This window comes from Stegastes partitus, unplaced genomic scaffold (genome assembly GCF_000690725.1).
Source record: "Stegastes partitus isolate 25-593 unplaced genomic scaffold, Stegastes_partitus-1.0.2 Scaffold2478, whole genome shotgun sequence".
Classification (NCBI taxonomy): Eukaryota; Metazoa; Chordata; class Actinopteri; family Pomacentridae; genus Stegastes; species Stegastes partitus.
The window spans coordinates 29,059-45,912 of NW_007580209.1; the positions used below are offsets into that span (position 1 = coordinate 29,059).

General features: G+C 44.0%; 1 protein-coding gene across 2 annotated transcripts in view; it reads right to left on the minus strand.

Annotated features, from left to right (window-relative positions):
• Window positions 1–13,860, minus strand: part of LOC103375130 (C-terminal-binding protein 2) — a 40,928-nt gene extending 27,068 nt beyond the window's left edge. The window contains exons 1-2 of one of the 2 annotated variants that reach the window (XM_008305336.1): window positions 13,027–13,860; window positions 6,439–6,454 (exon numbers count right to left, since the gene is read on the minus strand). In XM_008305336.1, the coding sequence (XP_008303558.1) occupies window positions 6,439–6,454; window positions 13,027–13,860 (850 nt within the window). Of the gene's footprint in view, window positions 1–6,438; window positions 6,455–11,516 lie in introns of both variants that reach the window. The other variant, XM_008305335.1, reaches the window with a different exon arrangement.
• Window positions 13,861–16,854: the final 2,994 nt, after the last annotated feature.

Below are 16,854 nucleotides of genomic sequence, written 5' to 3' on the forward strand. Positions count from 1 at the left end.
TCCCTCCTCCTCCTCCTCCTCCCCCCTCTGCCTTTCTGTTTTATTATTTGTGATCTGGCCTTCACAGTCCTTTAAGAGTGCCAGCCCTTTTCCCCCCCTCGTTTTTTTTTTTTTTTTCACTCTCACTCCCTCCCAGCTCACAAACTCTCCTCCACTCTGATGTTTTTTTGTGTGTTAATTCGTCTCTCTCCCTCCTCGCTGTTTAAAATGGACAACAAGCCACTAAGTGTCATTTCTAGGCTTCGACAGGAGAAGATGGATTCAGTGAGAGGACCACACAATGATGCTTTGCACAAACAACAACAACAACAGAGGATCCTGCACAACTGATTCCCTCCCCGATGCAAGAAAAAATCTAAGTTTCCAGACAAACACACCTGCTACTGAGCCCTCTGGAGGGCCGGGGGAGTGTGTTGGGCACAGTGGTGACTGTGTGCGAGGCACAGCGGAGTTCCTACATGTGAACTTATGGCAACACTTAGGTAAATCCTTCCCAGAGTCTATCTGATCCTGAGATTTAAACTCAAGCACGGGGGAGTAGAAGATTAGCATGTTTACTACCGCGCCGAGCCACCGCCGAGCCACTTTTCCTTTAAAGGGATTCTGGTAATCAAGGTTAAGAAGTCTGTCCGGGGGGGGCGCGCAGGTCAACCGGTCGCAGACACAACAACGCTTTTGTAGGAGAGGAGCGTGCGTTCAGAAGATTTAAACGGAAATTTGCGACGGGGTCAAGCTTCTCCAGTTTGTTTCTAATTGAAAAATCAATTAATAAAGGAAATACTTAATCAATAGATGCAGCTGAGATCATCTGATAAAGACACAGTAAGATTAAACGTACACTGAGTGCATAAATAATTTATAGCGCTGCTTTTCTAGGGAGATCTGACCTCTATCTTTCTCTTCTGGACATGCTTTATAAATTCTAAAAATACATATAATAATTTATGTCGGATTTTTTTCCTTCTTTTTAACAGTCTTAAACCCGCTACACTTACATAACATCGGCTCCTTTTCATTCACTGAGAGCTCACTGAGGTTTAAAGCGAGCACAGACACCACACAAAAAAAACTTTCCCACTTCTGCAGATGAATGTGAAAACAGCTTTCTAGAGTCAAACTCTGCATCATTGTGCACGGTGAAGGTCAAACATCCCCGATAAGGAACAATGAACAAAAAAAAAATACACCGTTTTGAGTTAAAGGGGACTCTGAGCGATTGTATGTACCCATTATGATCACTAATGCCTTTAAATAAAAGATATAAAGCATTCTCTATATTCAGATTTACCAGAAATGCTTACGTTAATGCAAAAAAAACTGATATTGGCCACAAAAATAAAGTATTTATTTAGCTTTAGTTGATACAAAACCATACAAACACACAGTGCCACGGATGCAAAGTGCTCAACAAGTGCAGAAAACATGTGTTGGGAGTCAGTTGTGAACTTTTTTTTAAAAGTAAAGCACTACTTTTCTAACTTCCTACACTTTTTTGTTACAGTACGTTAGCATTATTCCCTACAAATACCAATAAAATCTCACATACGAGCACAAATTCCTCCCCTGATAAGGACGACATGCACGAGATCTTTCTTTCACACTCGCTATGAAAAGATACCGCTGAAAGAAAGCCGCATGAATACACGGCCTCAGAAAGAAAGCATGTATCTGCACTTGATTTGTACTCGTAATGTGATTACTGAAGTTAAGAGCAGTAATGTGTGACGTTAACGCATTACAGACGAATGTAATGAGATTACAGTAATTTGTTACAGCCGACGCCGGTGGATGTAAATTAGTGCGGAAATCTAAAGCAGACTAACTGATTAGTTGATCAACACAAATAATCAATTCGTTTTTGTTTTTTAATCACTCACACTGCGGAGATTTGCTGCTTGTCTCTGCTTTTACACTAATAGAAAATCTATTGTTGCACCACCGACAAGTCACAGCAAGGCAACACCGGACACTTTTCACCCAATAAAGGACAAAAAGCCAGTGCACACCCTGCATGGTTGTTTGTAGCGTACACATTGTAGTGCACGGCATGTATTTAGTGTAAGTTCAGCAGGAGTGTGGTGAGTTTAAAGGGCTTCATTGAGGAGGTTTGGTTACAACATGTAACCAGAGCCCGCAAACCAGCCCCGGAGTAAAAAAGCCTCATTCATGAAAAGAGAGCGCCGGAGTGAGAGAGGCCTACTGTATAATTTGACCTCTAAAATTCGCCATCCCATCTGCCTCCTGTGATCTACATGCCGCGCCGTTGCCAAATGACTGAAGCACAAACGAGATTCTGGGGAGACGAGTGAGAGGAGAGGAGGGACAGCGAGAGAGGGGGGAAGAAAAAAAAAAAAAGGGATAAAGAGAAATGGCACAGCTGCAGGTGGACAACAGATGTTGATTTTTTTTTTTCACACGGCCGATTTCAGCACATAAATTCTCATTCATACTCCGTCTGTGCATCGCTGCACCTCTAAAAAAACGCCGTCCTCCTCCTCCTCCTCCACCTTTTTCCTTTTCTCTGTGACTCGAAGCCAACTGGCCTTATTGGAAAGGGAAAGAGATGTAAAGAGCGAGGAAGTGTGTGTGTGTGTGTGTGAGGATGAATGGAGGAAGGCGTTGCTTATTACACCCCTCATGTGTGCAGCAGGCTTAGATAAACAGAGTGTGAACCGGCATCCATGAAAAATGAAACGGAGAACAAATACGCACATATCTGATTTAACTGTTACCGACTCAATCATGTGTCTCTTGGCCAAATATTTGAAACACATAATATAAAATTTCGGATTGAAAAAAAACGCAGTCATGGCTGCACAATCCCATTTAAAGCCCTCCTGTGATCCCGACATGCCGACTGAGGAGTGTATAACATTTTCAATGAGATTCATCGGCACCTCTAAACATATCTGCCCTTCGATTTTGTTAAAACACTGCCGAGCGAACGTGTTAAGTTTGGCGACGCTTGGCCACACACATATGCACACACGCATGAACGTGGTCAGCCTTTCGTCTCCTCCATTCCGGCTCAACACCCATGAAGATTTTCATTTTCTCAAAATGAATAATTCAGGGTGACTCGCTGGTCACTGAGGAGGAGAGGAGAGGGGACGAAAGGAGGAGGAGGAGGGGGGAAAGAGGAGAAAAGAAAATTAGGAGGGTGGGAGTAAGAAACACGAACGAGGAGAGAAGTTAGCAGGCCTTTTGATGAGAAAAGTAGGAGCTTCGCATTTCATTGCTTTCTTTTTTCCCTCTTTCTCTGAGCTGCCAATGTTTGAGCATCTGACCTCCGCTGTCTGTCCTTCCCTTGCCTCTGCTTCAACAACCGGTTGTTAATCAACTCCTGCCTCTCTGAAATGATGGAGCAAAAAAAAAGCCAGAAAGGTCAGACTTTGCTTTTCAAGGTCCAGATTCTTTTGATGGCACCTGTGCTGTCTCTCTGTGTGAGCTCTACGCCGCTACATTCGCCCGGCGTCAGACGTTTCTATGAGATACCTAATAATAAAAAAAAAATGCACAGAGAGAGTAGGCAGGGATGTAAATGAAATACAATTCAATCATATATTCAATTTAGTTCACACAATGTACGTTAATAGGCTGTGAGTGAACAGATGAGTTGTTTAGGAACAGTAGAATAAAATCCTGACTGCTCAACCTGAGGAACAAACGATGAAACTCTGAAACTGTGTCACTGTGTGACAGCAGTAGCATTGGTCACTAGATTGCTAGCTAACCCACAAAACTAACTTTTCACATGCCAATAACTCCAAAAATGAAAACCTAGATTATGTAGGTAGCCAGCTGGTCTGTGCTAGTTTGAAATCTGTGTTGGTGTTGGCTGGTGCTGGTTGTAGCCAGTGTTTGAAATGTTCTTTAAGGGTTTGTGTCTGTGTTGACTGATGGTGTGTATGCAACGAATTTGCTAGTTCCATTTTTGTTCCATTTTCAAGTTTGTCACCCTGAACTAGCAAAGTGATATGATATGTCTTATTTCCCATTTTTGATTTCCTAATTGTGAGTTCAATTGAAAAATTCTGATTTGCTTTTTAATATGTCAATCAAGGATACCCTTCGCTGCAACTGGTAGTCGCCTCAGTTTTGTTACGTCAAACTTAGTGCCAAGTGATACAGCTGGAAAAAGTATCATGCAAAATGTTTACATTATAGTCAGGATTATAATTATTGGTGTATTATTATGGACCTAGTTTTACTGAAAACAAAGGGAGAAAAGGTATATTTGGAATCAAGCTGGCTTAATTTGAATTGTGCACTAATTATTTTAATGTTAATACAACAATGACAAACACAGAGAGAGAAATGAGCTTTCAAAAATAAACAAAAATTACTCAGGGTAAAGGAATGATCTCTAAATAAAGAAAGCAAGTAAAACCCTGAACTGATTGCCTGCACAGTGACCAGGCTGAAGGTGGACGGAGACCTACGCTGGCCTCCATGTGCACATCCTGACGATAAGCCTGTCAGGCCTTGGAGCAGGCCAGCGACAGTGCGTAGTTTAGGTGGATAACAGGCTCATGGGTGTTTATTTAATAAGAAGCCTGTCCGGCAAGATCAGTCGCTGGTTTCTGTCGGCTTCAACCTTCACAAAGCCTGCAGGAAGAGGGGCGAGGAGAGACCAAGGCAGTCACAGACTACCGCAACCTCAGGAGACCTGCACTGAAGCCACAGAGGAGAGCAACGTAAAGAGACACATGCTTGGTGTTTGTTTTCATGCCATTTGCAATAACTACATTTAAGTGAAATTATTAAACATTTTATTGATTCTAATGGTTTTTCTGGTGCTATCGTTTTATTGTCCAGGCCTAGTGTAACTCAGAACTGACTCACTCTCACAGCCAACAGTTATTTTGTCTGATTTCCTTACATGACTCCAAATATCATTGACATTCCATTGCGTCTGGTTTCCACATTGCTACTAATCTCTGGGTACAACCCTTAAGCCAGAAAATTAAAAGACAACAGTTGTGGTTATTCATGGCTCAGTATTGCACATTCTGAATTAAATAAAGTAATAATAAAATACCAACCCTCCATCAGGCAGGCTGCTTCATGTATATCTAACATGGTCGGTGCCACCTTCATTTCAAATCGTGCTTTTAATTTGAAATCAATCATATGTTCAGGGCTGTCATGTCTTCCTCTTCTCTAAAACTAGCCTTGAACACTTGCGAAATTTGTGACTTTTTCCCCCAATTTTCCAACACATTTAGGGCCAAGTTTTTGCATCACTTGCTTCAATAGGCCACAAAAAAAGACAGCGTTGGCCCGGAGTGCTGACTCAAGCTCTGTTCATATAATACCTCTAATTATCTCCTCTTTCATGTGTAATTTGCAAGTATGACACGGTCTGACATGCATCTGTGCGGCTGAGATGCCACCCAGCTCCGCACGGATCCGAGGTGTCTTCCTCCTCCTGCTTTGCTCCCCCCCCGTCCTCGCTCGCTCTAAGATGGCATGACAGAGTTTCCATTTATATAATCTCCCATTTACACTCCTCCACCAATTTCCCAGATTCTATCGGTGCCTCTCAAGCAGTCAGTGTTGCGCCGTCTAATCTAAAGCAGCCTTCTCTGCATTTAACTCCTCTCCTCGGCCTTTCTTGCTCAATCTTCTCCCCCTGTTCTGCTGTCTTTGCTCGGGTTCAGCCACCTCCCATCTTCACTTTACTCGTTTCCCCTTATTTTCTCCCAGACGGGCTCTGCAAACCACAACCACAGTCATGAATGAATGTGCTGAGCTGAGTATGACGTTTGTTTAGAAACATATTTCTCCCATTACCTCTTCTAACTGCTTTTTTCCCTACGAAAAAAAAACGAGAGGGAAAAAAAGAGACAAAGAAAAACTGGGATCAATTTAAACATAGACAAAAACAAGAGGCGGAGGGGGAACATGAAGAGAAACTGACAACTTAAGAATTGTATAAATGTAATCCAGGCAGGGTGTGAAGCATACCAGCACCAGAAACTTTATTCTCTTGTGAGGAGAAAAGGAAATCAGTGCTTCAGAGGAACATCTGGTGGGGAGAGCAGCTCTGCAAACGCCGGGCCTCGACAGACGCCACCGTTGCCACCTGCAAATGCCCTTTTGAACACACTTTTATGCACAACATACACTCACCAGGCGCTTCATTAGGAACACGTGTGCAGTCTAACGCAAAACGAAACTTACAAACATGTTGGTTTTTGTCGGGCTGATGAATTTTACTTGGCGGTTTCGGTGTACTGGATTGCTTTATATTTGTATGACAATGGGTGGATATTTACATGCAGCACTTTTCAATATAATACTGTGATTATGAGTACTTTACACTACGATGCCCATAAGCTTAGGCTGCTGTTGCTATGAGAGCAGGCGGCAGGAAGAGGCACAAAAAGAAAGACCATGCATTACAAAATCCCGCGCCAGAGTTGCTCAAATCACCCCGAATTGACCCAGACTCCAGAAATGAAGTCGAACAAACGCTCAGGTTTCTAAAAACTGTCATTCTCTAGCTCAGTAATTGGAAGTTTATAAGAAAATACTTGGGCATCACAGATACCTCTTAGTGGCAAGGATCCACGCCAAAAATGACATTGACAAACCGTCGCCATCCGCAGGAAAAACACTTTTTCTTCTATATATGTATATATATATGCAACCCGTGATGGCCAAACCTAAGATGTTTTTTTAGACTTCCTACACCACGTAGGAAAACAGATACTGTAAATTTAAAACATACGTATTTAAGCACTTGCAGGACTTTTAAAATGGCATCCTAAAGAAGACTTAAATGACTAACGAGGCCACAAAAGGTCGAACTGTGCAGCTAAAGGGGTACGAACTCCCTTCACGTGCCAGGGATGTGGTCTTCCACTGTGGTTACACTTGTTGTGGCAGGAATGAATAAATAGCTACCTATCCAGACCCATGTTATTAATTTTTTATTGTATACAGTGTAATTTGAATCCGACTAAATCTTTATAGTTATTAGACAAACAAAGCAATACTTCAGCTCGACCACACATGCTTTTACAGCTGAAGATTCTTGGAAAGCCTGACTTTGTCTTAATTGACACGCTATAGGACAAATGTATGTGTAATTTTAAGCTATCATAAAGTTTTAATTTGTGTGGTCAGATGTTTTAAAGCAAACAGTTTTCCTCTGGTTTTCGTGTGTTTTTGAGTCCCAATATGGTTGGTTTAAATGAAAATAATTTCATCTCATTGGGTCGGCTGTGCTGCAAAACAATCGATATAAGACAGCTGCATTTTAGACATTCCTAAACCGCTGAACCCCAACAAGTTTCTGGACATTGTGTTTCTCATTTTTCACTGCAAAATAAAGTCCTGACACCATAATCATGGCTAGAAGTAGTGAGAGTTCATAATCACAGATGAGTCCTTCAAGAACCACTGGAGAGTCAAAAATCCAGAGATTCTTTAAGTTTGTACAGCTTCTGGTTCTGATTAATGATGTGATTTTGGCGATTAAAAAAATAAAACTAAAAAATGACATGCCTTTCAAACCTACCAGCTAATTTTGGGTGTCAGAGGGTTAAAATCTGTAGAATAGGCAAAGTAAAGTAATGTGAAAACGGTTCTCAAGTTCTAAAGTTCATGTCTCTTCTTACACACGATTGTACCTCTGATTTTTTTTTTCTCTTTTTATCAAACAACTTGAACCAAACCAACTGAGTTGCCATGAAAGTGCTACAACAGTCCCTCTCTTACTGCTGCCTATGAACAGAATTAATAGCACTTTTACTTGGAGGAAGGAAGGTCAAAACAGAATCTCACATATTGAAATGGCCGGGACGAAATATTCAACGGCATAATTTACATAATGTCTATGTCTATCCCTTGTTGCTCTGAAAACATCCCAGTTTAATCCACTGGCTACATCACTCAAGGTCACGGCACTGAGGAATAAAAATCACTGAGTGCAAGGACCGGAGTGACCAGCGACAAAACCAAAACAACCTTTGACTGTCAGCCCCGATTAGAGCCAATGTTTGACCCTCAAAGTTAAGATGCGAGATTTGACAGCTAACCGTGGAGGGTTGACTGACAGCTGTCAACGCCCTGTTTCCCCTTCCCCGCTGCGCAGCCAGCAATCATCATCTATCAGTAGCAGGACTGTGTCTCTTTCGCTCCCTCTCTCTCTTGCTTAATCCCTCACTCAGTGTAACAACTGCCTGTAGCTTTGACCTGGACCCCGCTAATACATAATCTGCCATCTCCAGAACTAATATGCCATGACCCTCCCCCACCATCACGGCAATCGCGGCTAGTGTGTCACGCAGAGCAGTAGAACCGACCCGAGCCGGGACCAGGTCGCCTGATGGGAGTCCGCAAACTGCAAACACACTTTGCAGGGTGGAAAGTAAAGAAGTCCTCCAATGTCATACACGGTGACTGTGCCAGTGTGGGGGGATGGGGTGTGAGTCCCAGTTAGTCATATAAAGGCAGGGTCCTGCTCAAGGGTATTCCACGAAGCATCACATAGTGAGGAGGGCGGGGGCATGCCATCTGTATTTACACATGGGCTATTAATTCAAAGGAAAAGTCTTTGGGGTTGTGGATGCAACATACTGCTGTACCTAATGAATTATCTGAGGCTGTCAGCTCATGCATGATTAGATTTAGAAGAATGCAAACGTGTTATTGCTGCTGTTACAGTGTCGTCTATTTAATCGACAACAGAAGCTGTATCTTGTAAGTTGGAAATGCCATCTACTTTTCTAAACAAGTGTCCAAAACCTCCAAATCTCTATTTAACCCACATGAAAAATATTTTTCTTCTAAATGTATTAGCTCAGCCAACCATTTTGTAAAATAAAAAAAAAAACTAAGGAGTAAATTTGCAGTGTTTTCTGACAATGGACCGACCCTTTAACCAGAAGCAAATCTGCCTACGATTACCACCAAAACCCACGTTGCCTAGCAACATACAATTTAGGAATATGCTTTCAGAGCAGCTTTGCGGACGTGTCCATTAACAGATGAAATTACCAAAGCAACAAATGTCAGCCACATGCAAATAAGGTCTACTCTGCTGAATGTGTGTGTACTAACAATGTGATGTATGTGTGTGTGTGGCAGACTCGGAAAAAAAAAATCCATTTTCCAAAGCGTGTGTCAGTTTGTGTAAAGAACAGCAGCCTGTTTTGACAGCCAAGCAATGGAGATCTTTTAATATCTGCTCTCTTGGGCCGAAATATCGCAGAGGCGACAACAAAACTGCCACGGTTAAATCATTTGTTCCCGATCCACCTTGGAAGTGTCAAGTCCATTTCAACCTACTGACTATGTACGGTCTTTTACAGGAAGCCAGGAGGCTGGTCTTAGCAGAATGAGACTATCTATGGATTAGTGCAGCACTGGAAACGGAGGATCTGAAGGATTAAACCTCTCTCTATCTTCTCATTACAACCTGCACAGAGAAAATGACACAATCACACATCAGCCGTCAGCACTGTAATTCGATTTTATCTGTCCAGTTATGCTGCTAGTCAGCCTCTAGTGAGCTGGTGTTGATGGAGAAATCAGCCTTTATTGCCCATAATGTCTGGAATCGACTTTTATCAGGCAATGGGATTGAAAAGAACAGAATTTAGGTAGCAGCTCTCATTGTGCTGAACTGAGGCTTTAATCTGATATGGGTATCAAAATAAATGCGAGTGACTGCACAATGAGGATGCAGTGACTTTAATTTTAATCTGGAGTTAAAATAACACAAATCAGTGTTAAATAAATTTCAGCTGGAGGAAAAAAAAAAAAAAAGCTACCATAAAGAAAAGTTTGACGAATAAAGCCTCGGAGCAGATCTGTTGGAGAAGAACTAGACAAAGCTAATTGCTATTCCGTGCAGGTCGGTGGTACACCTTGACAGCAGCAGGACTAAAGGAATGCTGTGTGGCCCGGGTGGCTATAAAGCTTTTCGAGGCTACTCTGAAGCACCCTTATTATCATAATGAAAGAAGACATCTATGTTTACTACAACAGGAGCTTGAGGGGCTGTGGGGAGATGGAGCAAGGCAGAGCGCAGAGGACTTTATCAAAAACAGCTGCAGTTACAATGACACCACAGCTGAAGAGCCGCATACGACTAATGCTGCAATCACCATTATGCAACTTCCTGAATTCCATATAGTTGCAGCAGATATAAGTGATTTTAAATAATGGCCTGCAATTTCGCTTTTGCTCCAATTACTTACCAAGGACATTACGTATAGCTGACAAGAGCTGCATGAGGAGAAATCATATCCGTGCAAGGAGGCTGTGGCGAACTCTATCACACATACTGTACACAGATGCACGCCGTCAAAAAATAACACAGATGCACGCCTGGATACCTCCTGTTGCCACACAGTTAACACTACTGTGCACAACATCTGACTTTTCTAGTCAGAGAAATCGTAATGTGGAGCGTTCACACATGAATGCGGCGAATGACAGAGTGTAACATGAAGACGGTGCACAGTTGTTAAAATTTAAAACGTATCAGAAAGGGTGCTGACAGCTGTTCCTCCCAAATCTTTTATATTGCCTCTCGTCAGTGCCATTTTGTTTTGTATTTAATGGGGCGATATCTCATTCTGACAAAAGAACTGCACGAGATTACTGAAATAATAAAGGACTTCACAGAAAGCATAAGGAATTCTGACAAATCTGGCTCGCTCAGAGATAAGCAGACGAGAAAGCGAGATATGACTATCATTTTAGGATCATAACAAATGCAAAAAAAACCCGAAAGTAGGACAGGGGATGGATTGCCAGAATGTTTAAAGCAAAACTTATCCTTCTATGGTATTAATTCAAAATCTGAACAACGGTTTTGGAAAGGAGATAGGCAGAAACATTTGGATTTCGACTGGCCTAGATAAGAAGAAAAGACACATCATTTATCTACTGTTGATATAATGAGCACCAGCACAGAACAGCAAACAAATGACAGCACTGACTAGAAAGATTAAACGATTCAGAAAGTCCTCTATTAATATTCTCCCTGGGTTTGGATTGTCTTAAGGTCAAGTATCATGCATCACATACCAGTAAGCATTCTGAGCTACACAGATTTCAATGTACTCCTGATCAGAATGTGAGTATAAAGCAAAACACAAAAGCCCTTATTTGACAGAGATGGTGTTCACATACAAATGATTCATCACCATAAAGGATGAGAACAGATTCACAGTGCCTTCTTTGGCGCAAAGAAATGGATTCAACCTAAGACTCAAGTTGTTTTCACTACACTGAATGGCTCTTGGAAAATGTCAACCAAATTGTAAAAACATGATATGATTCTTAATGCAGCAAGACTGCTTCATGAAGCTATTGAAGGCAATGAGAGGAATGGAAAGTGCTATCTTACATAAACCAGGCAAGAAATGAAGAGCTCAAGCACAAATAAACTTCCTTATCTATTAAAAGCATGTGAAGCAGCCAAGAGTAAGCAAGACCAAATCAGTCAAGAAATCAAACAGCAGATAAGCATGGAAGAAGAAAAAAGCATTTACTTGTGTCTGGAGACGCCATAGTGGACACGATGACTGGTGGACCTGTGCGCCGACTTAGCTTCTGGTTTACAGCCAGGGCACCTTGGCCTTGAACAGGCGCTCCCACAGGGACGAGGGCATTGTCTGATGCAGGTCCCCCACCCTTACGCATCAGCTGAGGACTAGGGTGAGGGCTATGCATGGGCGACAATGGCAGTAAGTTTCTGTCCCTCTTCATCAGCTCCATGGGCACTGTGTAATTGGTAGAGTATGCTTTCGGTACCTGTTGTGGCGGCTGCTGCAAAGCTGGCATGGATACAGGCATCTGCTGTGGCATACCTGGCATGGAATGAATAGATCCCGGTATTGCAGGCATTGACCCAGTCATCTGCTGGGGCATTATCTGCATACCCTGCATAGGCACCCCCGGCATCGCCATCCCAGAAGAGTAGGCCGACATTGGTCTTGACTGAACAGGCATAATGGCTCCAGCGTACGGCCCTGGGGAACGAGGTGGTTGGCCTGGGTAGCCACCAGAGGCTTCAAGGAGGTGCTGAGAAGGGGCACTGCTGGGCCTCCTACTCATTACTTCTCCCATCCGTGGGGAGATGGTTTGCATTGCCCCAGGTGTCGGTGGGGGCATTAGTTGGGGATCCACAGCTAAAGCCTGTGGAGGATGTGGCGGATGGTGGTGGTGCTGCTGGTGGTAAATGTCCGAGCGGTGGCTGAAGCTATTGGAGCGGCCTCGCATGGGTGTCTGGGGTTGGGAGGGGGCTGGCGTGGCCTCAATGGGTCGCTTGCAGTTGTGGACCAAGCGAGACAGGACCCGAGCCTGGCCAAGGTTGGGGGCAACGGTGCGGACATCGTTCTCCTCCATTACAGCCAGCATGCTAGTTGAGTCAAAACCCTGCTGGATGAGGGAGGAGATGGTGCTCTCAGAAAGGCCCTCATTTCGCAGCAGAGAAAGGAACTCAGGATCGGCTGTCTTCTTGGGGTCAACAGGCAAAGGCGTCGGTGGGGCAGTTGGGGGAGGAGCAGGAAGTGGAGCAGGAAGTGGAGTAGGTGGGGGAGGTGGGGCAGTGGTTGGGGCAGCCTGTACAGGTACAGGTGCAGGTGCAGCTGGGACAACTGCTGCTGTCTGCACCGGAGCAGGTGGAGCAGGAAGTGGAGCCGCCATCATAGCGTTCGGGTCGGAGAGGGGCATCGTAGGTGGAGGTGGCAGGGGCTGTTGCTGTTGCAGCTGCAACTGTTCTTGCTGAAGTTGCTGTTGCTGTAACTGCTGTTGTTGAAGCTGTTGCTGTTGTAATTGCTGTTGCTGAAGTTGTTGCTGTTGTATTTGCTGTTGCTGAAGCTGCTGCTGTTGTAACTGTTGCTGCTGGAGTTGCTGCTGTTGTATCTGTTGTTGTTGAAGTTGTTGCTGTTGTTGCAATTGTTGCTGCTGCTGTAACTGTTGCTGCTGTATTTGCTGTTGCTGTTGCAACTGCTGCTGTTGTTGAATGGTGTACGGCGAGGCTGTATCTTGCCTCATAACCATGCCTTGAGTGGCTGGATCTACCACTAGACAGGTAGCTGCCTGCTGCTGCGGATCAAGCGGTCGGCCATTAACATCAGTATAGACCGGCTGACCGGTCAGAGGTGGAGGCTCACTAGCATACCGAGGAGATGTGTGCTCCATACCATAGTGGGAAGGAGATGGGTCTCGGGACGGGATTCGCTGTTGGCCATCTTGCATCATCTTGGCAACATTTACAGCACCAGGTTCCCTGTAAGCCCGACTCAACTCATGGGCGGTTGGAGGAGGGGGAGGGGGAGGTAGAGGCGATGAGGGTGGTGGAGGTACTGCCCTCCCCGCCTGACTTTGATCCCATGTAGCACGAGCGCCTGGTGCCATCCCAAAATGAGAGCCTGACCTGCTGAGCGGATGAGGATGAGGCGGCGGCGGCTGGTGTTCAGATCGGTAAAAGCCCTCAGGTGGCCGAGGAGTCATGGCCGGGTCATGGGAGTAGTAATCCTGAGGTGGAATGGATCCTCGGTGAGCCATGGGCGCTCGTTCGTAGTGGTTTAGATCCGGCACCGAGCCCTTCCTCAGCCCCCGTGGGTCGTGTCGCTCTGCGTAAACCTGTCCGTAGAGAGAGTCTTGGTAGGAATATGGGTCGCGTTTCAAATCCAGGTCAGGGGGACGCACCCCTGGTGGAGGTTCGTACCAACCTCCTCCCTCTCCGTATGACAGAGAGCTCCGCCGGCCTGCTACTCTTGCCTGCTGCTCGTACACACTGTCAGCCCTCTCCCACTGACCCTCATTCCCTCCTAACGTGTCCCAACTGTGGGAGCGTCCAAGATTCAACTGTTTGTTGGTGACAAGCATTGGCAAAAAAGGGAAAAAAGCCTAAAAAAGCGTTAAGGACAAAACAACAACAACACAAAACAGAATTAAGCTCCTTACAGTTTGTTTGAAAGTCCTCTTTTAAGTCTTCATGTACGGTAGCGTCAAAAAACAGAAGGAAGAGAGGAAGGAGGAGAGCAAGCAGAAAAGAAGATGAAGCACCGTCTACCGTTTCACCTGATATCAGGTTGTAATATTGTAAGTCCGCGCTATCGGGTGACTCCCGTTTTGGTTGGCAGTCCTTGAATAATTAATCTCTGGTCATGCTGGCTTGTTGTGTGTGAGGAAAGAGGACACCACACACAAACACATCCACATCACACCAAACCACACAAACACTGCAGAGGTAGCACAGTTATTCCACGGAAGAAACGGCAACAGGGTGCATGCTTGACACGGCCAACAAACATTCATTTACAAAAAAAAAAAGAAAAAAAATGAAAGAAGAGGATAGGTTGGGTTATAGGTTGGGATGGGCAGGGGCTTGTACTAATCCAATAGGGTTTATCTCTCCCTTCTCTGGGACATTTTACTCGCTCTGCCGATTGCTATGAGGGATTACATCTAAATAAAGCCTGTTTAATTCCACTTCCTACTGTGACGTCATGTGAACCAGATACAAGCGTATCTGGTGATAGTGGTGATGATGATGATGATGTTGATGATGATGGTAATGACTTTGATTCCACCCTATAAACCCATTGCCCCCGCCCTCAGAGACACCTACCTGAAGCTGTTGATGATGTGCTGCCGTCAACAGGTTTCAGATCTTAGTTTGCCAGATTCACAGCACGAGGGGAGGAGGGGAGGCCAGGCAAGGCGCACAGCTTCATTGAAAACAAATGAAATACCGTTCTCTCTGCTAAGTCCCATGTGCTGTCAGTAAACATCAAATCCACTCTGATTGGACACTAATCCTCCAGGCCCCATGCTTGCAGCAGAGCCACCACGCAACTGCTGCCCAACTCCCTCTGAAATGTCCTTGATGCCTCCGTGGCGCTCACTGTCACTGCCTCCCTCTTCTTGATTCGGGATCACTCAGACCTGCTGTCTGCACGGTAACTCCGGGACGCTGAAAATCACAATGCACGGACACTGCAGAATGTGCAACGAATAAGACCGGCAACATTTGTGCTGTTTGCCCTCAAGGCGACTATGATTCTCTGTTATCAATACTACTGTTGGGGAAAGCATAAATATGTGAAACGCATGCCTCATGCAGAAATCCTGTTTCATTTGGCCGTTTGTATTACAACATGAAATCTAACCATATGCATCTTACTGCGAGTAAAATGCAGCACCTTCCCCCTCTTTCACAAATCTCCTCTGATCTCCTTCACTTAGAGAGGCTCTGTAATCTGGATTTGCCCCTTTGCGAGAGAAAAGTAAAACACGGGCGTGTGGTGCATCTGTGTGCGTATGTGTGTCGAGGGGGGGAGGGTTCTTTTTGTAACAGTAGTTAATCCAAAGCACCTCCAACCTTTGCCATGCAAAAACACAAGCACAAACAAAACACAACACAAGCTCATTCCGCTTCTCTTAAATATGCCTGAGTGGGGGAAAAAAAAAAAAAGCGATTTACTATAATTCTACACTATGGCTAAATGTAATTAATACATTTATCGTTTTTGTTTAACCAAGGTTACGGTGAGTGTACTGCTCTGAGTGCGTGTCTGCCCACCTGGCTTCCTGCATTTATGATATCTCACTTCATGTCACTGCGACTGAAACCGGATCCCTGCAGGATCCTTTTTAAATAATGCATGAAAACACATGTAAGGTGAGGAAGTGTCCATTTCCATCCAAATCTAATCTGGGAGGTAACCATAGCAAGGGCTGGTAATACATATTTTAGACTGTGAACAAAGTCTCTGTCGGCATCAGCGTTTTGAGAGAAGTTCCTGAATATCTCACCGAGGGCCCGTGGAAACTGTGCAGGCATGACAGTCTTTGGCACTAAAATCTTGTTTAATCACAGTTGTGTAATTAGAGTAGGAAGAGATCAGAGAGGGAGCCGAGTATTCTGCTGTTTTCACAAGATGACAGGAAAACGCTGATGACAGTGGCTCGAAAACCAATTCCACAGATGATGGAGAACTCTTTTGGTAAGGTCGAGAGACCATTAGCCTGCTTGGCATTAAAAAAAAAGAAGAAGAAGAAATGAGGATGGGAAGGAGAGGAGGCAAGAGTGAGCGAGATCTAAAACTGACTGGAAAGATGAATTATTAAATCAAAACTGAGAGATGAAAAAAAAATCACTTTTGAATCCCATTTTGATTTTATTAAACTGTCAGGGTTTTGCTGTTATAAAGTCAATCAAGTTTTACTGTCATTACATGTATGAGTGTCATTCATCAACCAAAGGCACAATGTCTTTCCTGTGTTTAACCCTCTGAACTCCAAGCAATTGAAGGGAGGTTTTTTTTCTTTTTTTTTTTTCTGTCACATTTTTACTCGTTGTGGAATCCTTTTAATCAGCAATATAAAGTCCTTGGCATTTATGAAAACAGCACAACCACGGCTAGGAGAGGGAACTCAAAAATGACTTCTACGCAGCATAACGAAGGTAAAAACGTAGAATTTTCTTGATTATTCATTCTGGAAAGATTGACGATGCCTGAAATCAACATGAACAACATTTACCCAAGTGTCTACATGTGTGACAAAATGGTGACACTACATACAGTAGATGTTTTACTACTTACATTTGTTCTTATACGTGTCTCCTATTTACTTAGATTAAACACAGCCTACAGTTTAGCCGAAAAGTCACACAACTGTTAGACTGATTTATTAATCCCCAGAGGGAAATCCAGAAATTCTGTTGGTCACAGCAGAGTTAGCCGTGGTTTTATGGTTGTGTCAACAAGCTCAGGATTTTTTTTGTTTTTTTTGAGCAAACTGTTTATTTTTAACGGTTTCTTAAGTGAGACGAGTTTCTTGAAACATCCCGATTTTAAGCTGAGATTAGGATCG